This window comes from Aspergillus novofumigatus, assembly GCF_002847465.1.
Source record: "Aspergillus novofumigatus IBT 16806 chromosome Unknown P174scaffold_1, whole genome shotgun sequence".
NCBI lineage: Eukaryota > Fungi > Ascomycota > Eurotiomycetes > Eurotiales > Aspergillaceae > Aspergillus > Aspergillus novofumigatus.
In genome coordinates, this window is record NW_020194274.1 from 4,852,887 (window position 1) to 4,873,069 (window position 20,183).

A 20,183-nucleotide genomic window follows, 5' to 3' on the forward strand; every position below is an offset into this window, starting at 1 on the left:
ATATATTCAGTTTGAGAGCTGCAGTCTCTGTTTAGTCCGCACCCTATTTTCTACCAAAACTCAACACCTGCAGCATGTACGCGACGATCGACAGCGCTAGAGCAACCAGGATTTCTGCGGAGGTCACGAGTCATCTACCAGAAATTAATAGATAGGCAGTGCCATCCAGAGAAATATAGTCTCTCACTTCAAGTGATCGAGTACGGAGTCAAGCCACTCTGCACTACACGGGGTAGTTGTGAGTAAGAGGGCTATTCAGACCACTCTGTCGGTAGGACAAATAACCGAGGGAGCCGTTCCATGGCTCGTGAGAAATCCACCACCTAGGACAGCTTCGAAGACCGCAAGCAAAAATAGCAACGAGGACAAAGGAAACAGGAGGTGATGAGACTATAAGATATTGGTTGTAGGTTTGACCCGCAAAAGACACCCCTTTATCCGTATGAGCACATGGATACTATGGAGTATTTTGATCCCGACTGGGTCTGGAGGAAGACGAGGGTTTCATGCTCAAGTGTTGCATTGCATGTGCCTTACTGAAGTTGCTTTCCGCGAACCATGGTTTACTTATCGTAGGGTTGGTAGTTCAGGGACTGGTCGAATCAAATCTTTCCATGCTTGACTACAAAGGTCCTTTGATAAAAACTGGATTCTCGCATTCTTGAACAGTAAGAAATAATAACATGAAATTATCTCATGACATGACGCGCGACGGCATAGACGGAGAGGATTCTACCAAATGACTAGCAGTAAAGATGGGACTGTATGGCGCCACACACTATTATTTTGCTGATACCGAATCCACTCGTGCCTCTCCTTTTCTTGAATGCAGAAATTTCGCATCCTTGGATTCGATCAATGCGCACAACATGCTTTAGTAAATTCTGCGCAGGTCATGCTGAGATTGAGAACCAGACAAGGAGTACAGCTAAGAAGCAGGAAATGATACAAAGCAACTTGATCTTCTCTACTTGAGTATGTAAAAAAAATTTACTGGGGATATGATTGGCAGCAGGGAAGCCGCCAACTCACCGCATTTTGTGCTCTGGCGCCAGTCCCGAGCTTTCGTGGCTTGGTCTACACTCTACCTTAGGGATCGGCGCAAAATTATCAGTAACCTACGTACTTAGGAAAGTTTGTATGGATGCAGAAATCATGCTACCTTTGGTATCATCATCATTCAGTGAAGCTGGCGATGACTCTATGTCTGCCGTCGATCTCTGAAGGAGTCAAGTCAATGACGATCCAATTCAGGATATTTTCATTCGTGTCTTCCTTATCCCCTATCTACTCTATATAGCTACAGCTCCGTGACTGCTATCAAATCACCTCGACAAGCCACTAGCTCAGACTGGCAGCACCAAATAACGGGCGGGGCCTGATCACTGTGACAACTGCTGGTGCCCCGCTAACTAGCTAGATAGTAAGTAACTAACGGCCAGAGCCAGGCCACTTTCTGTGGCACTATGCCCGAGTCGTGAGGGCCTCTAACCATCTTTGACATATAGCTTGCACTTTGACGACTCCATCCGTCCTTTGGCTTCCGTGGGCCCAGCATATTTTTTTTTTTGTTTCTTGTGAATCACCTGCACTCCGGCTCCCCATTCATCTGTCTCATCGAGTTGATCTCCTCATCTGACTCCCCTCGATTGTTTGTTTTCGCAGTCGCTCTACTACCTTAAGTCTCCCTTATCGGACCAATCTACGCTTGGTCATACAACTCCTCTGACGATACCTCTCACAACCTCCCACCAACTTCCTGTCTACTTGTTAATTTTGAGAGGTTTCTGTCCGATTCAACTACAGCGTTCCTGTATACTATTTCATCTCTTGCTGTTTGAGGGGTACTTTCTTCAATCGTTGGAGACTCGATTCGATAAAGACCTTTTTTTTCCAATCCTGTTCGCGTTTGATCTCTTTCCCTGTTTTGTTTGTCTGTGATACCTAACGACTGTTACGACCTTTATGACCAAAATGGCTCTCACCAATGGAGAGACCGTCACTATTTCCATCCGTCGTCCAACGGAGACCCCCGCCATCTACGTTGCGGGGACGTTCTCGAATCCCAAATGGGAGCTTCTGGAGCTCAGCGCCAAACCCGTAGAGCACAAGGATGCGGACGGGAACCCCGCTAAGACCGAATACCTCTTCTCCAGAGATGTTGAATTGCCCGAGGGTCAATACCAGTATCGGTTCAGGGAGGGTACTGATGGTCCGTGGTTCCACGATAAGGATGCGAAGCATGGTACGAAGCTTATCTCTGTGTTGGGTACTGTTGAGTTGGAGCTGACCATTTCTGTGATTGCAGCTGCTGATGACGAAGGCGTCGTCAACAATATCCTCACTGTTGGCTTGAGTTCATCCGCTGCGGCGCCTGTTGCCGCGGAAGCTAAGGCTGTCCAGAAGGAAACCGAAACTCCTGTTCAGAATGGCACCAGCGAGAAGGTCGAGGAGACCGCGAAAGAGTCCGAGGTGCAACCCACAACGACAACCGAGGCGGCGAAGGGCGAAGTGCCAAAGGAGACTGATATCCCGGTGGTTGTTGAGAAAGATCTTCACGCTGAGTCCGAACCCACGATACAGGAGGTGAAGCCGGAGCCTGTTTCCGACACATCCAACCAGAGCGACATCCAGAAGGATGCCACAACAGAACCTGCCTCGAACGCAGCCGCAGAACCTAAGACCAACGGCACCCACTCTACTGAGCAGATTCCGGAATCACAACCTGATAGAGCTGTTGTGGAGAAGGCGGAGCCAGTGGAAGAGAAGGCAACTGAGGCTTCTCTGACAACTACAAAAGACGACAAAGAAAACAAGCCTGAAGAGATTCCCAGCACTTCTGTTGAAACCGAGAAGCCTGAGACAAAGGAGGTCGAGAAGGCTGAGGATCAGAAGCCGCAGGATGTTGAAATCGCCCCTGCTGCAGTTGAAGAGAAGACGGACGCCGCTAAAGAATCAGAAGAGCCAGAGTCTGCCCTTGGAAAGTCCCAGGAAGACGCTGCGCCCGCACAAACAGTGACGGAGGAAGTGCCTGTTGTGGAATCTAATCCAGTGGAGCCATCTTCAGCCCAACCGACAAAGGCCGAGACGGCCCCTACAGAGACAGCCACTGATGAGGCGCCACTCGCCGAAGAATCCTCCGAGAAAGCAGTACCCGCGGAACCCATCGCTGAAGAGAAGGCTCAAACGACCATCCAGGATGAGTCACCCTCTCGGAACAACGTGGAGGAACGGCCAGCACAGGAGTCTGTCGAGGCGAAGAAGGTGGCCGACGAGCCAGCTGGGGCTTCTGGTGTCGAGCACTCGGCTACTGACGAGGCAGTTGTTGAGGAACCGATCAAGGAATCCGTCCCTGAGGAGATTCCTGAAGATTCTAAGAAGGAAGTTGCTGCAGAGACTCCTGTCGCAGAGTCATCAACGACTGAGAAGGTCGAAGAGACGGCCCCTGAGGCTGAGAAGGAGCCAGCTGTTGAAGAATCTGCCAAGGAACTGATCCACGAGGAACAAGCAACCGAGACGGTTGCTGAAGAACCTTCCAAGGAGACACTGGTTGAGGCAGTTGCTGTAGAGACTCCTGTCGCAGAGTTATCAACGACTGAGAAGGGGCCAGCTGTTGAAGAACCTGCCAAGGAATCGACTCACGAGGAACAAGCAACCGAGACGGTAGTTGCCGAAGAACCGGCTAAGGAGACACTGGTCGAGGCAGTTTCTGCAGAGGAGCCTGAGGTGAAATCCGCAGAACAGCCTGCCGTCGCCGAAGAGTCTGCCAAGGAGACTGTCGCCGAGCAGCCATCTGCTGAGATTGTTTCCACAGAGGATTCAGCACCTATTGCGGAAGTGACAGCCGCCAAGGAGCCCGAGGCGCAGGCAACTGAAGAGCCAGCCGCTGATGAAACCATCAACAAAGAGGTTGAGGCATCAACGGAAGAGCCTACTGCTGCCCAAGAGTCTGCCAAGGAGCCTATCAGCGATGAGCCGGCAGCCCAGGTGCCTCAGGCCGAAGAATCTGCAAAGGAATCCTCTGCCGAATTGGCAGCCGCAGAAGAAATCACCGGCAAGGAGGCCGAGACACATACGGAGGCGTCTACCGCTACTGAAGGACCCGCCAAGGAACTTGTCAGTGATGAGCCTGCTGTTCAATCTGCCTCAACCGAGGAGACCGCAGAACCAGTTAAGGACGAGACCACTCAAGTGGTAGCCGCCGAGGAACCCGAGCCACAGGCAGCCGAGACATCTGCCACCAAGCTCGAAGCACCAACGGAAGAGTCCACTACTACAGAGGAGCCCGCGAAGGACCCAGTTAGCGAGGAAGCGCCGAATCAGACTCTTCCTGCCGTGGAGCCCTCCAAGGAAGCCACAGCTGAAGAGGTAGCAAAAGAAGAGCCTACAAGCGAAGCAGCGCCAGAACCCGCTGTTGTCGAAGCAGACGTCAAGGAACCTGTTCAAGATGAAGCTGCGACTGAAGCTCTGGCTGGGGACAAGCCGGCCACCCAGGAGTCTGTTGCTGAAGAGTCTTCCAAGCCATCGGAAGTGAGCGAACCAGTGGTTCCAGACGTTTCCGCTGAAACTCCTGCCACTAAAGAGGCTGCCTCGAGCGAAACGCCTGCGGTAGTGTCAAAGGTTGAAGAGCCAGAGGTCGAGGAACCCGCAAACGAGTCCCATGTCGAAGCAATCGAGGAAAAGACTGCCGAGTCGAAGGACGAAGCTCCTGCTGCTCCCGAGGCACCAGAGGCATCGGCTGCCGAGACCGCCGTTCCTGAACCTGCGAACGAATATCCCGAGGTCGAAGCTGCAGCTAAAGAGCCAGCCACTGTTGAATCGGCCCAAGAGCCCATCGCGACCACACGAGAGCAAGCTAAGGAAGAGGTGGCCATCAAGGAGCCCACCGAAGCTACTGCTACCGAAGAAGCAGTTCCTGCGGAAGTATCTGAGGTAAAGGAGGAAATTGAAGAACCTGTTGCCGTTACTGAGAAGTCCGAATTGCCCGCCGATGAGCCTACTCTCTGCAAGGATTGCGGTCCCGAGGAGGCTACGACTGAGGAGGCCGCCACCCAGGAGCCCAAGACCAGTGACGAGCCTGTTGGAGAAACCAAGGCCACTGAAGTGACTATCGAAGAGCCAACTGCGGCGGAGACAACTGAATCCGCCCCGGTTGAGGAGGCCGCTGAGTCAGAGACAGTGAAGGAACCCAAAGCGGTGGCACCGGTTGCTGAAACCCCCTCGAAACCGCGATCGCTCAGGTGGGCGCTACTGAGAAGGAGTCCGCTGAAGAGACAGTCTCTACGGACGTGACTGCAGAGGAACCCTCTATTGCCGAGGAAGTAGTTTCTTCAAAGCCCGCGACGGAGGAACCAGTCTCAGAGCCGCAGATCAGTGAGGTGGCTGAACCTGCTGAGCAGGAAACCACCCCTCGGGCACCTGCTCAAGATGAAGTTGCCGAGGCGGCAGCGACTGAAGAACAGCAGGAAGATGTGTCCACCTACAAGGAAGCCCTAAGGAATCAGTGACTGAGAGCGCCGTCGAGGAGACTGCACCGGTAGAACCTACTGTGCCCGAAGCGCCTGTTGCCAACCCTGCTGTTGATGAACCTGCCGAGAATGAGAGTCCCAAAGATGTAGTGTCTGAAGAGCCTTCTCAGGAGTCAACTTCCGAGGAACCAGCTGTCCAGGAGGCCGCCACTGAAGCGGTTACTGCGAGCGCCTTGGCCGATGAGCCTGCTGTGGAGAAGCAAGTTGAAGCCCCGGCTACGGTCGAGGAACCTCAAGAAGAAGAGAAAGCCGCGGAACAGCCCTCAGTCAGCGAACGACAAGAGGAGCTCGCAGCAGAGCAGGTCCCCACCAAGGATGTTGCTGAGGAGCCAGTCGCAGAAGAAGCGACCAAGCACACAGAGGAGACAGAGGCCGCTGAGCCGGTGGTTAAATCTGCTGCCGAGCCCGCCGTCGAACCCACCACTGAGCCCGCCGAGTCTGTCGTTGAGCCGGTTGAGTCTGTCGAGCCCGCTGCTGAGTCTGTCACCGAACCTGTTTCTGAGCCCGTGGCTGAGCCCGTTGCCGAGCCCATTCCCGAACCTGTTGCTGAATCTGTTGCCGAGCCTGTTACTGAGCCTGTTACTGAGCCCGTCGCTGAGCCCGTCGCTGAGCCCGTCGCTGAGCCCGTCGCTGAGCCCGTCGCTGAGCCCGTCGCTGAGCCCGTCGCTGAGCCCGTCGCTGAGCCCGTCGCTGAGCCCGTCGCTGAGCCCGTCGCTGAGCCCGTCGCTGAGCCCGTCGCTGAGCCCGTCGCTGAGCCCGCCATCGCACCCGCGACTGAAAAGCAAAGCGATTCTCAAGGGGTTGAAGAGACCACCGACGAAGTGAAGCCTGAGGTCGTCCCGGACGATTCTACCGAGACGGCAGCAGAACCTGAGGTCAATGGTGTGGTCAGCAGCAGTGGCGAGGTAGACCAATCTCCAGCCGGTGAAGAGGAGGCCGCTAAGGTCGAATCCGACCCAGTAGCCTCTGAGGAACACAAGACTGAAGACTCTGCCCCTGTTTCTAATGGCGACTCTTCGGTTGAGAAAGACGTCGATCCTTCCGCTCAGCCTGTCCCTCCAGTTCAGGATGCCACTCCCGAGCCCACCGTGGAGGCCACCAAGGACTCAGAAGAGAAATACTCGATTGTGACTCCTGAGCTCGTTGGAGCTGGCGCCGCAGCTGCCATCGCTGCCGGTGCTGTTGTCACTGGAGTCTCTTCCACGTCTCACAAAGAGCCTGAAGTCGTTACTGCACCTAAGGGCGATGTGAATGCCAAGGAACAGTCTCAGCCTCATGACGGCAAGCAGGAAACTTCCCACCTCGTACCTGCAGCCCAGACCGCCGACAATAAGCACACGGAATCCTCCACTTCAAAGGACATGCCCACGCCCGAGCCTGAAAGTGATCCTGCTCTCGCAGCACTTGCTGGCGACCGCGAAGCTCTGCTCCGAAGGCTGGAGTTGCCATCCACTGAACAGTTGCCTGCGGAACCTACTTTGTCCACCAGCGATAACCAGGCTCTGAAGCCAGCCGGTCACGACGAGCACTCTCCTGTGTCTACCGACGGCCCTTCCGTCGCGACCGAGTCTAGCGCTCCTACCGAGGGCGATGTCAGCAAGGCAATTGCCCCCAAGAACAATGAGGAGTCTCGTTCTCCCAGTCAAAATCGGTCAGTCACTGCTGTTTCCTTGAACCATAAGCGAGACAGCTGGTTGAGGACTATTTTGCGTGCCGTCTTCGGCAATTTCTTCGGCGCCATCTTCTCGCCCTTCCGCCGTCGTGGAAGGACGGACCAGTAGATGGTTGCTCCTACCGCTTGTCCGAGAAATAATTTCGCTCTACAGAGTCTCTGAACTCCAGGAGTGATCAAATAATCAATCGCTTAATCATTGTCAGTGCCAAAGCTAATGAGATTCAGGAATCTGTTCTTGATGACCGTTTTCGCTGCACCTTTCCTGGCTATTATTTGGCGTGCATATACCCGATAAGCTGAATCTGTTGAAAAATTAATTATCGCCGCTCATTTTCTACTCGACTCGATTCCCCTGTATTTGATATTTGTGGAATTTCGCTCTCAATTTGTTAATATTATTTCCTTTACTCTCTAACTGTCGCAACTCTCTCACAACCTTGGAAGGCTGTCTGACCTTGGTAACAATCGATATGACTGGCCGGAATTTTGCGGTTGATGTGATCGTCTGCCAGTATGTAATGATGTTTTATGTCTGACGATTATGATGAATGAATAAGACCTCTCAATTTTCGAACAGCGCGCCTTACTGTAGAATATCAAGCTAGTCTCTTGGAGTGGCATTAACCTCGCCATAGCTAGGATTACCTTTCCGCTAGATTCGATCAATGCCCTGCCATTGCCCCTTAACATGTGCAAAAAAGGTGGCAGTATCTGCAGTCCAGTTAGCATTACTGTCTGTCAAGATTCTCAGACATGGGCAGTCTCTTTCCACAAGTAGACCTCGGACGGTGTAGCTTGTTACCTTAGCGAGAAGCACCCCGACACTCCTTGACCTGCTCTTGGTATCGATGCGGTGATATCGCCCTATTCGAACTGGACTGCATTATCAACATTCTCAGTCAATACAAAAGATTATGTACGTTCATGTAGTAGAAATCGCAATCTACACCCACAGCGTAGCTTCGGATAAATCCACGAGAGAATCAGCTTGTACTAAACGTTGCGTATTCTGAATCCATGCCTTGCCTCTATACAGACCCAGCTATGGAGCGGCATCCTGTTCGACCACAGCTCCTAGTTAGGGATATCTACATGTACTGTAAGAAAAGAACTGGATGTTCCTAAGCCTGATATCATTCTGCCTGGCAGAGAGAAGAGAGACAAATGATCAAAGAATCTAAGTACATGTCGCAATTCACGCTGAGCTCTTCAGTGACGTCTGCCTCCTCAGGCGCTAGCAAACACCAGCGCCAGCGCCAGCAACACAAACAAGAAAACATCATTGAGCAGATATTCAGTGAAGTTCTGTTTACTCGCTAGACGCGCGGTGCTCGCACACACAAAGTGAGATCTCAAGCGAGCAACCAAACACCCTCCTAAGCATTGTAGCTTACCATCGATCAATATCTCTTCATATCCATAGCAACACTTGCATAATTCTTCATTCTTCCATCTTTGCTCTTAGTTAACAATCGTGATAAGCAACAGACTTCTGATATCATTGCTCAAGAGCCCTTTCAAAAGAAACTGCCTACTACTTCTGCTACATGGCCATGGCTTCGCAGAGTGGAAATGCATGGGCGCAGATGAAGGCTCACGAGCAAATGCAACAGCAGCAGCAGACTGCCAACACCAGCCTCGGTAAAGGTAAGCAAGCATCTCAATATCTCCTCGACAGGGGTCCACGAATGCTTTTCCCTGAAGACGGAAGACCTTGGTGCTAATATGATCGTGTCGTCATAGTCGCTCAGCAGCACACTACCAGTTTCGACAAAGGTAAGCAAGCATCCAGTATCTCCTCAACGGGGGTCCACGATGTTTCCCCCCGAAGACGGAAGACCTTGATGCTAATAAGCTCGTTCGTCGTAGTCGCTATACCTCGTAAGGGTCCAGTCATGGGTGCCAGACCAACCACCTCACGCAAGTCGTCGGGTCTCGATTACGACGCTGACCTCGCCCTTCCCATGCCAAAGCCACGCCACCTTCCTGTGGAAGATAATGGCGATTCCGTCGAGGCTTGCAAGTTGGACGTCATGAGCAACCCTAACATGACTAAGAAGCGTTCCGTCACCGAGCCAGCTCGGCCTGAAGACGTTCTGGAAAATAACAAGGCGGACAAAAACAGTCAGAAAGAAAAAATGAAATCCAGAGTGGCTGCGCTCAGGTCCAAGCTCAGTCTCAAAGACCTCGCGAAGGAGTTCCGCAGGGACAGCTCTAAGAACGAGCCAGCAGCGGGCAATGAAGGCGGACAGACCTCTGGCGTGGATACCCAGGACCTCAACGAAGAGAAGCTGTATGTCCCTAAGCCCCGAGAGCCGGGAGTCTACCCATCGTCTGCACCACCCTTCCCGTTCAGGGACATCAGCTTTGGGCAGTTTTCGCGGACGAGTGTTGAATCCTGCGCTGTCGCTAGTTCCACGGCAAATGACGAGCAGCCAAACAACGAAAAGTTAAGCCTTGGACCCTTTGCGGGCAGAAACGCCATACAGAGCCCTGCCGAGCGAGAGAGTGAGAGGACATTGCAGCTTGATACCCTGCTACTGACTGGCTCTTCTCCTGCGGCCCGCGCAGGCGAGCTCGAAAACAGTGGACAGGCGCAGGTTATCAGAGAGCAACCGAGCATTCGCAGCCTAAGAGCGGAGAACGATCTGGGCAGCCCTGCATCAACAAATATCTCGTTCTACGCGGTGGAAGATGAATTTGCAGATCCGATCTCGCCGTCCATATACGACAATGCCAGTGCCGAGATGATCCCAGACCCTCCAAATACTGCCCACAAACGGGGACGAGCTCACACGAATGAACATAGATTTCCTGTGATGCTTGCGACTGATCAGCCAAGCTATCCCGCACCTTTCAATCATGGTCACGGGGGAGTTCAGCCTACCGTGATGACAGCATATCAACCAGCACTCGAAGAGACGCACACCCAGCATCTCAATGCTCATCCTCACGCTGCAGTTGCTCAACACCCCTTCGCTGGAGTTACAAGTCACGGAGGCTATGCCCCTCCTCCACCAGACCCAGACTACCAAAACACAGCGGACCTGGGTCAGCAGCTCACGTCTCATATCGAAGCAGTCCATGTCCATATGAACAACGTTGTTCGTAGACATTGCAGGGTGCTTGAGAACTCGAACAATTGGTCAAAGGATCAGATTCTGCGACAGACAGACGCCATGTTCGATATTCTGCGTTTGATCAATGCCCGCACGGCAGGCCAAAATGAGGCCGTGTCAGACCTGCACCGCGGTATGACCAGTCTTCAATGCCAGGTCGGAGCAATTGAAATTCAAATGAGGCGTATGGAAGAGAGGTTGTTGATCGGCGTCTCGAGCCAAATCAACAAACTGAGAGGAGAAATCAACGCGTCAAGAACGTCGCCTCAGAGGGCGTGTGCCTCCTGCAACTCATCACCCGATCCGAAGATCACAGGTACTGAGTTGCAGGCAGCTCAAAATACCCCGTTGTGACCAAGGACAGCGAGAAACAACAGGATACAAATGGACAGCGGTGTGTCAAAACAGGTGAGATGGAAATAAGCAGGAACCAAGACAGGAAGAAAGGAAAGGAGAAGGAAAAAAGTGAGAACGTGTCTGGGGTTGAGGGCTCTTTGACCCAACACAACAACCAAGGACCCGCTCAAAACATTCCGTCCACTACCGAGCCCTTCCGCAGCACGCCTTTGGGAGAGACACGCCGAGAGATCACAGACTCTCAGGTGAAGAGAGGGGTGAGAAGAAACCCTGCTCAGGAGTCTTCAGGCTCTCCTGAGCCTAAGGCGCCCAAGCTTAGTCGTCACTCTGCAGCCAACTTTGCTCCTGAGAATGGACAGAGTTCGCTCATCCAGAACTCACACCTTGACACCAATGAAGGTGTGAAGACCGCTCACAAGAAGGGGATGTTTGGATTCCGCCGCCGGGATGATGGTGAAAGTCGCGCTGGTGGCAAATTCTTGCACACGCCCCGTCGGAATAAGAAGACAAAGAATTCCCAAGGACAGAACGGCCATTCCCCAACGCCTTCTGTTCCAGCTGCTGCAGCCGGAGCCTCGCAGCCTTCGACACTCGCCGAGGGGAGCCCAAGCTCCATCCATCCCGCTTTACGCAATGACAGACAGCAGCAGATCATGCGTGACCGGGAGCGCCTCAAATCTCAGCCGCGTACGCAGACCGGACAGACGACTTCTGCAATCGAGAAACCTACTCCGCAGAGACGCGGATTGAAAAACTCGCATCCTCACCAGAACATCGGCACCAGGACACCAACCGCAAACCGCTTGCCTGTAAACGCCTTCGCTGTTACACCCTCTTCGTCTTTGTCACTCAATAGGGATATCCAGTTGTGTTCCTCTGCGGCGGGTGTGCCCCATCGAGCGCCCCCGATGCTGCCGAGCTATGCTGGCCAAACTCCACATAATATACCTGCTTCCCTTCAGGTTACTGGTCCTGCTTCTGTCACTGCCTCAGCTCGAACGGGGACACAGGATTGACAGGCTGCGACTTGGTATCCGGCAGCGCACAGCGGAGCCTCGCCTGAGAGTAATCAGAGCAACCATCATGCTTAGATCTCAAATTCGGATACTTCGTCGAGCATTCGTCCGTTGCATACCGAACATTGAGATATGTGACTGCTTCGCTTTTGGGTTTTTAATTCAACCCGAAGTTGAATTGGGATGATCGATGATGAGACCTGGAATAGGTTTTCATTCGATGTTTTGCCGAAGCTCAGCGTTTCTATTTGATTTCTTGACTGGAAGCCTTTTTCTTAGGACCCGAGGAGTTTGTCGATTTGGTTTCTGGCTTTATTACTAAAAGAGGGTGTAATGGATTTGGGTCTATTTGCACTAAAGATGTGAGGAGGATGGGAGATTCTTAAAGGACCGTGCGTTCACGTGCTCAATTTACCCAAGGGTATCACCAGTATGTTGATGGCTGAGAAAACACGAAAAAGGGCCAAAAATCCTAAAAAGAGATATGTGATAGGCTGCACTGGAGAAATCCACGAGAAATTTGTGAAATGATCTTAAGCTCAAAAGTATGACTGAAGTCTGGTAATTGTAATCGCAGCTCAATTCCGGCCCACAATCAACTTTTCTATATCCGCTACCGCATCTCTAACTTGAGGGCAATAGTGAAGACGCAGCAACTCGCCTTCCCATACTGTTCCCGCAAATACGTTGGTCGTCTCGACGTCAGCGGCGAAGGGGTTGAACACTCCATCCCCTTTCCGTTCCTCGCTGTTCCACAATGGCGCGATCCGGCGCGCATGGTGCTTGGAGACTTGGTTCAGAAGCGACAGCGTCGCGAGTGCAGACTTCTCAGGTAGCTGGAGAGAGGTTGTCATGAGCCGTTTGGTAAAACTGCCAAGTCGGATGGTAGGTGGTGTTCCATGCGCGCGGGAAAGAAGCGTAGATTGGAGACACCGAAGGAGGAGGACAGTGGGTGTCTGGAAGTTGACTTTGCTCTTGGATCTGTGCGTTGAGCCGTTTGCTTCGTGTGAGTTTGGATCAGGCAGCCGAAGTGCCTTGGTAGGGTTGTATTCGACATCAGGGTTGACGGAGAGGGAATAAAGGGAGCGGTAGAGATGTTTGACAAAGAAGCTCAGGTCGAGGTGAAGAGATGATGCCGCTTTGCTAACGTCTTGGCCCTCCAGAAGCGCAAAGGCAGTGATGGTGCAGAGCAGAGCCTCGCGTTGAGCATCTCGCGACGCCGATTCGCTTTCGTCCTCTGCTTCCTCTTCGCCATCTTCCACCTCGGATTTGTCGGCGTGGCCGATCAAGTCCTTCAAAGCTTCCAGCAAGTCGCCGAAAAAGTCTTGGTTGATCAGATGTGCGTATTTGGCGAGACCTTCGAGGACGGGACCCATGAGGTTGGGAATGCGAAGCTTCAGGATGCGGAAGTAAGTGCCGAAGACGAGCTTCAGTGTCTCCGCCTGGTTCTTGTCTCTTTCTTCATGGGAAACCAAAGCGTCCGCCTCTTTCATGTCTTTTTCCACGGCCTTTCGCTCCTTCTGCACCTTACGCTCTCGCTTAGTGCGGAATTCGCGCTTCTGCTTCGGCTTCTTGCCTTGGAAGGTATTCTCCTCTTCTGCTGACCGGCGGTCTACCCTATCCCTCGAGCCCTTTGCCGAAAATTCGGAGAGAAGTCGTAGATGGAGGAATGTGTCCAAGACGCTCTCGTGTACCCTGAAATCTTTGGCTTTCATCATCTTTGACAGCAGACGAACCGCTTCCAAAGAGACTACTCCATCATTATCCTTCCGAAACACCTCTTCCATTGTTTCTCGACACTTGATGAAATCAGCATCGATCTGCCTTTTTGCGAGACGATTTACAAGGATTTTCAGCAGCTCTGTGCGGAAGTTGAAATGGGGTACGGAAAGGAGGAGGTTGCAGGCGCAATTGATCGCGATGCTCTTCAAGCCGGGGTCGACAGCTGCGGTATCGCGCTTTGAGGATTTTGTAAGATCCAATAACTTCTGGACGTAGTGCTTGTATCCCGACAATAGCGATTGTTCAAAGCTCCGGAGCTTGCGCACTTCTTTCGAGACTTTCGCAGACATGTCTTCTTCGCTGAGAGGACGAATCCTGTAACCAGGAATAACATCCTTGTAGACAGCAGCCTGCGCAGCGAGGGCCAGCTTCTGTATCGCGACGTGTTGGCCGTTCTCCACTATATCAGCCATCGTCTTGAAGGAGGAAATGTGCTCTTCCGGGTCCTCGTTGATGATCGTCGCCAATCTCGCAAGCTCTTCCTTCGCTTGAATAATCTGCAACTTCAATGGCACTTTTGGAGTTTCCTCTGCATCTTCCTCGTCATCTTCCATATCCTCGTCGTCGAAGTCGGCCTCATTTTCATCACCGTCCTCGTCGTCGTCAGTACCGAGAAAGCTGTCAGACTCTTCCGCCTCTGGTTCAGACTCGACCATTTGCAACCCTTCTGCCGTCTTAATGGGCAATCTAGTGTTCTCTTTGTCTTTCTTGCCTAGTTTGCGCGGTCGGCGCTCGTAGTCCTGTTCGAGATCCCATTCGGCAGCATTGCTGTAGAAATCGTTGAGAGAATCAGGCGAGGGTCGGAAGGAGGTATCCTCCTCATCACCGGGAGGACTTAGTCGTCTCCTCTTTATCGTGCGTCCAGGGGCCATAATTCCTGTGCGTGGATTGTCCGAAATTCAACGACGGCAATCGTTGAAGCTCGGAGTCGAAACTTTTTTTTTTCTTTTGAATTTTCCCCGAGCGCCAAGAATCTCACGCTAGTAGCTCCCGCTCCACCTTGTCTAGAATTTTTGTTCCCGCGGAGCTTCAAGAAATTTTTAATCTGAACAGAGCAGAAGCAAAAATGCGTCAACTTACGGAGCAGGAGTTGCAGACGCTACTTGCCAAGTTGGCAGGCTACACCGGACGGTCACTCAACAACCTCATCGTGCCCCAGTCCGATTCCGAGGAGGAGCGCCATGTCTTCCGTCTTCAGGGAAACCGAGTGTACTACGTGAAGAAGTCACTGGCAGATCTATCAACGAGTTTTCCTCGGGACACCCTTCTTTCTCTTGGAATTTGTATCGGCAAGTTTACCAAGACTGGAAAGTTCAGAATCCACATCACAGGTTTGTTTCTTCTGTCGCGCAGAATCGCAGTGGCATGGCTGGCTAACCAAGTGGCATGGTTAGCGCTCGACGTAATTGCCCCTCATGCGAGATACAAGGTCTGGATCAAGGACAATGGTATCATGCCGTACCTCTACGGGTCGAATGTCGTGAAAGCGCATGTCGGAAGATGGAGTGAGGATATCCCAGAGCATACAGGAGTCTTGGTATACGACTCGAACGACACACCTTTGGTATGGATGGTCTACAACTGCAAAAGTCTTCTGGATAGGCAACTGACTTGGCTCAGGGATTCGGTGTTACTGCCCGATCCACCGCTGAGATCCGCAAGTTGGATCCCACTGCGATCGCTGTGTTTCGGCAAGCGGATGTAGGAGAATACCTGAGAGAGGTACGTCGCTCCGTCTTCTTAACGACGGGCTATTAGGGACCATATATAAATGCTAACCTTTGTGTAGGAAGATACCCTGTTTACGACGTGATAGAACTGCTTTTCACAGGCAGGATCATATATGGTGTTCGCATACTAGATATCAAGGAATTGTCGCAGGAGTTTGGAGTCTCGCATCTGTTCGGCTACAAAAGTCTTTTCGTCTCTATGTCCAATATCAACTATCATCTTCCATTCTACATTATGCATTCTGCTCTTCGGCCCGGGAGTAACACGCCATGATTCCTTGGCCTGAGAGTGCGACATTGTCGCACTGTAGCCCTCAAAATCCATCAGACAATAGCTCCCATGATGAGGCAGCCGCGAAACCGTGCTGAATATACATAGGTAGGCAGTTGCAGTATGTAGTCGTGTAAGCTGTTTGCTGTCTCGAGGTCAAACACCGCCAGACATCCGAGATTGGAGATCTGCCTATATATTCGAATTTTTGCACAGAGGCGTAGTTCGCAGAATTGCATTTTTCACTCATAAGGCGACAATTGTATAACCTCATGCCAATTTCATAGCTTCGTCGGACTCGACACAAAATAGGTGCAGTTGGGCACGTGCCCAACAGAACATCAGTCAGCGCCTCAAATGGCGAAGATGGATCCTTCCTCGTGTGGACCAAGCATCTCTAGACAATCCCTTCAGTTATTTCTCTTATAGTTTCGGCTTTTTTACTCAACTCTGTTGGCCGCGAGCAGTGCCTCGAATCTTACTAGGTACTAGTTCAACTCTCACGCTCTCTCATCTGTCGACTCCACCAGAACTGAACTTCCCCTCCTGGACTATCGCCCGCCATCACCCCGCCATGCCACCTTACTCCGGAGTACAGAAGCAACTGATCTCTCAGTTTGTGAACTTCACAGAGGCCAAGGATGCAGTAGCAGCAAAGGTATGTTCTGCACAAATCAGTCCAGCTGATCATCGAAACCCTGCCAAAGATGTCACTTTTTGAGTTCAGATCACGTGAAATTTTACATTGTCCATCATCACTAATCATCGTGGGCTTTACAGTTCCTAAAAGCACATAGATGGAATGTAGAGGAAGCTATTGATGCGTAAGTATTTGAATTTGTTCCTTTACTTGCCTTCTTTTGTAAAGATTCCTGTTATGAGTGCATTCTTTTCTCCATGCTCGACGTCTGCATGAGCTTCACCGAATCTAGAGCGGTACTTGTTGTCTGGGCACAAATGTGTGGTGCATAAGAAGTGTTAGTGCTCCTTTGGAACAGGATCTGTTGTGTGGCCACCGCTCTTACTCTACCATCGCGTCGCGTCCTGCAACTTGTTCCCGAGTATCTACGGGATGGGTACCGGTGCACTCAACTGTGCATCTAGAGGCATCCAACTCAACGACGACGCCATACCGGATGCACGCCATACTGGACGAATGCTGAATCACGTTCCATATCTGCTGAATGGGACGTTCTGTGGTGATTCAGAAAGCAGTGGGAAGTGTATGTGTGTTGCTGGTGCCTTTCCTGCTCTCAGATACGTACATAGTATCTTCCCGCTCTGGCTAGCCCTATCAGTACTCTGCGTTGCAGCCATTTGGATCTGGAAATGAGCAATCACGCTATGTTGGTAGTTTCAGAATGGCATGCATTATACGCAGGTATAGGTATCCACTCTACCTTGCGCTGTCAAAGCCAAGGTCCTATCATCAAGCGACAACTCTTCTTGAGTGAAACAGCTGCTTTCGTCGTGAGCGTCGAGCTTCCGAGCGACTTGCAATGAGCATCAGATGGACTGACATTAGAGGCGGCCGACAAATTCCTAGTATCCGTGGTCTTCTTCAAGTGTGGTTATTGAATCAGATCGTTTCGGCGGATCTTGACTCTATTTTATCCGCGATTGCTTCTTTGTTTGGATCTTTCGAAAATTTGTCTCCGAGCAAAGACTAATTGAACTGTCAGTTACTTCCAGAGCCCACAAAGCAACGGGGGAAGCGCTTCTGCCCTCAATAAGATTTTCGACTCGTATCGAGGTATTTCCTTGTTGAAGATCCCGACACTAGCTCGTCGCCGTGCGATTTGCTAATTGAAGCTTAGATGCACCCGAAGAGAACCCTGACGGGATCGGTATCGAAGGTGCCATGAAGTTCCTAGGGGATATCCAAGTACAACTAGACGAAGTGGCATGCCTGGGAATCGCAGAGCTTCTCAAGTCGCCGTCCATGGGTGAGTTCACGAGAGAAGGCTTTGTAAACGGCTGGAGAAGCGCTGGGTAAGTGAGCAGTCGATTCTAGTTAAGTTCTGCACCCGTGTATTGAACTAATATGGCGGTATAGATGTGATAATCTACAAAAGATGATTGCTCATGCGGCGGACATTCGAGCTCGTATCCCGGCCGAGCCAGACCTCTTCCGTCGCGTTTATCGGTACACATTTCCTCTCTGTCGTATGCAAGGGCAGCGGAATCTCCAGTTTGATATTGCTGCAGAACAGTGGAGATTGTTCTTTACGCCCGAGCACGGTGGCATCCAGTGGAACACGCCTACGACTCCCTGGTTGGACTGGTGGATTGAATATCTCGAAGAGCGCGGAAAGCGACCCGTCAACAAGGATCTGTGGGAACAGGTTGAAGTGTTCCTGCGCAAGACCCTCGAGGATGAGAACTTTCGTTGGTGGAGTGCTGACGCCGCTTGGCCGGGGACCCTAGATGAGTTTGTGGGTTGGGTGCAGGCGAAACGGGGCAAGTCTGCGGAGGAGATGGAGGTCGAGTAACCACTGACAAAGAATGATGGAGTGCATCATCAGTCTTATTAGGCATAGCCTGATCACCTTCTTCATCAAGGCTGTGTGCCATCCTTCGTACTTCGTGGATATATGTGTAAATGAGCAATTCAACTTCTCTAGCGTGGACAAGGTCTCTCACTATGTTACTGGAGACTATAAGACCTAAAGTCTGCTGATCTATCATCTAGTAAGTGATAAATCCGAAATCGAGCTCAAGTCAAAACAGCCAGACCAAATCATAGATAGTTCAAAGCCCAAGGCATCATAAACATTCACATACAATATTTAGAAAGAACCATTCGTCGTAACAGGTAAAAAAGAAAAGGCATATCTTCATCTCGACATCAGGGGAATCACCGGGTCGAAGAGAGATGTCACATGAGACATGTTCAAGAAGTAAATTGGCAAGCATCATATGCATGCAAAGCAGTTCGCCAGCCATGAGTCCAATATCCAAGTTCTACAAGGCCCCAGATCTTCGTCCTAATTTATCGCGCGGTCTGGCAAGTCATTGGATGTATTCGCATTCTTTACCGGTAGTCGCCGCCCTTCTCGTACTCGCTGCCGGGGCCACGGCGTTCGGCGTAGCGCTGCTGCATATTAGCCGGGCTCTACTTAAAACGAGAAGATGACTGTACCTTTCTCAGAGCCTCCAGGCGCTTCTTCTTGGTGTGAGTGTTGACGTAGGTTCCGATGAAGAACCCGATAATGTTGAAGAATGGCACCCAGGTGTGCTCGGGAAGGAACTTCTGGGCGAAAGCGAGCGCCAGAGGCGAGGTGATCCAGCTGACCTTCATGACGGGCATGAAGCCGGCCTTAACGGTTGCGCGGACCTGGTGCAAGGTGCGCGCGCCGGCGATGATAGCCATCGACGTGAGGTAAACTGCGTTTTGGATGGGGGAGACCTGCAACGCGAATGCGGTTAGAATTTGCCGCGCTGAGTGATATGCACTAGCCATCTGCGAGTGCATAGGACATATATGACAGAAACGTACGATCAGGTTGCTGGCGAGGATCTGGAGGATCTTGGCCTTCAAGCTGGTGCGACCAGCAAAGACTTTCTGGAGGATGCCGACGAGCAAGTGGCCCAGAGGCGCACTGATGAACATGCCGTAGAGGGTCATCTTGGGCACCCGAGCGCTGAAGTAATGCCCATGCTTGCTGACATCGTTCGCAATCCAGGAAGCTAGGACCTCTTGGAGACCAGAAAGCAAACCGGATGTCAACATCTTCGTGCGCAGGGGATTCGACTGCAGCTGACGCAGGTAGAGCTATGCATGTTGAAATGCCCGGTCAGCCATCTATCCGCGCAGTACTCTTCCATTGTCGATCAGCAGCAGGTTAAACATACAGCGAGGTAGCCTGTCTGAGCATTTCCACCCGTCAACCGCTCCCCGACCTTATGCGCCAATTCCTTGGTATCCGCTCGGATTGACTTGGTGACCTCTTCCTGAAACTTGACCGACATGGTTGCTGGTGTTTATTGGAACTTGGGGTCGGTAGATGGATCGGGTAATGGAGGCGATAAGAAATGCCGATAGCTATGCGCAGTGGGAAAGACGGTCAGTCACAGAGCGTCAGGAATGAGAACGACCACAATTGATAATCGACGGAACGAGAAAATATGAGGCGAGGTGGGTAAGGAGGCCGCTAAGTTGGATAGAAAGGAAAATCGTGGGTTGGACAGGAGGACGTTTAAAGAGAGCTAAAGGGAAAGGGGCCGGCCGCTGTTTGTTTACGTGAAGAGGAGGCTGGAGAAAGACAGAGAGAGACGGTTATTGATTGCACCAGGGAGCTTACCGAGGCAGCCTGGCCCAGACCACGACACAACAACAACAACTAAGATGTAGCAAGAAAGGAGAACAGATGAACCAAAATGTCTTACTTGCAGCAGCTCCGGAGAGTTACGTGCATGCAATTGATCTAGATATAGACAGACAGGATGTAATGTGGCCCAACCGCCGTTCCTGAGATGGAGATAGATAAATAATATCGGTTATTAGTTGCTTGAAGGTGGAGGGGGAAGACGCATCCCCGATCTCTGAGAACAGCTTCTTATTCGGCCACGCGGTCGGCAGATGGCGGGTTCAACCTGACAGGCCAGGCAACTTCGGGCACCTCCGACATCTGGGAGCTCTTCCGATATGGTGTTTCTTGGACCCTTTGGCTGGAATTATATTTGTTTGATTCTGTTAAAGGCG

General features: G+C 51.7%; 6 protein-coding genes across 6 annotated transcripts; 4 read left to right on the plus strand and 2 right to left on the minus strand.

The window, feature by feature from the left end:
- Positions 1-1,974: 1,974 nt before the first annotated feature.
- Positions 1,975-7,309, plus strand: P174DRAFT_417236 (PT repeat family protein; the record flags this gene model as incomplete). The annotated part of the gene is made up of 4 exons (XM_024824590.1): positions 1,975-2,245; positions 2,309-5,178; positions 5,241-5,471; positions 5,525-7,309. The coding sequence occupies 4 exons, from the start codon at positions 1,975-1,977 to the stop codon at positions 7,307-7,309; spliced, it is 5,157 nt and encodes a 1,718-aa protein (XP_024688183.1).
- A 1,447-nt stretch (positions 7,310-8,756) lies between these two features.
- On the plus strand, positions 8,757-11,770 carry P174DRAFT_456991 (uncharacterized protein; the record flags this gene model as incomplete). The annotated part of the gene is made up of 9 exons (XM_024829489.1): positions 8,757-8,850; positions 8,947-9,922; positions 9,944-10,019; positions 10,041-10,455; positions 10,486-10,519; positions 10,541-10,672; positions 10,700-10,720; positions 10,750-11,659; positions 11,699-11,770. 9 exons carry the CDS (start codon positions 8,757-8,759, stop codon positions 11,768-11,770), a joined length of 2,730 nt encoding a protein of 909 aa, XP_024688184.1.
- Positions 11,771-12,273: 503 nt separating this feature from the next.
- Positions 12,274-14,349, minus strand: P174DRAFT_362128 (nuclear export protein Noc3; the record flags this gene model as incomplete). The annotated part of the gene is made up of 1 exon (XM_024821833.1): positions 12,274-14,349. The coding sequence occupies one exon, from the start codon at positions 14,347-14,349 to the stop codon at positions 12,274-12,276; it is 2,076 nt and encodes a 691-aa protein (XP_024688185.1).
- Positions 14,350-14,543: 194 nt separating this feature from the next.
- On the plus strand, positions 14,544-15,290 carry P174DRAFT_363492 (ribosome biosynthesis protein NIP7; the record flags this gene model as incomplete). The annotated part of the gene is made up of 3 exons (XM_024821927.1): positions 14,544-15,041; positions 15,098-15,199; positions 15,267-15,290. 3 exons carry the CDS (start codon positions 14,544-14,546, stop codon positions 15,288-15,290), a joined length of 624 nt encoding a protein of 207 aa, XP_024688186.1.
- A 1,950-nt stretch (positions 15,291-17,240) lies between these two features.
- On the plus strand, positions 17,241-18,162 carry P174DRAFT_51891 (DCN1-like protein). Its single transcript, XM_024832368.1, has 2 exons — positions 17,241-17,470; positions 17,535-18,162. Exons 1-2 carry the CDS (start codon positions 17,340-17,342, stop codon positions 17,968-17,970), a joined length of 567 nt encoding a protein of 188 aa, XP_024688187.1. The 5' UTR covers positions 17,241-17,339; the 3' UTR covers positions 17,971-18,162.
- On the minus strand, positions 18,095-19,887 carry P174DRAFT_438046 (Mpv17/PMP22 family protein). The gene is made up of 4 exons (XM_024826442.1): positions 19,334-19,887; positions 18,978-19,253; positions 18,621-18,887; positions 18,095-18,572 (listed from the first exon to the last, which is right to left on the minus strand). The coding sequence occupies exons 1-4, from the start codon at positions 19,448-19,450 to the stop codon at positions 18,513-18,515; spliced, it is 720 nt and encodes a 239-aa protein (XP_024688188.1). The 5' UTR covers positions 19,451-19,887; the 3' UTR covers positions 18,095-18,512.
- Between the last annotated feature and the right edge of the window lie 296 nt (positions 19,888-20,183).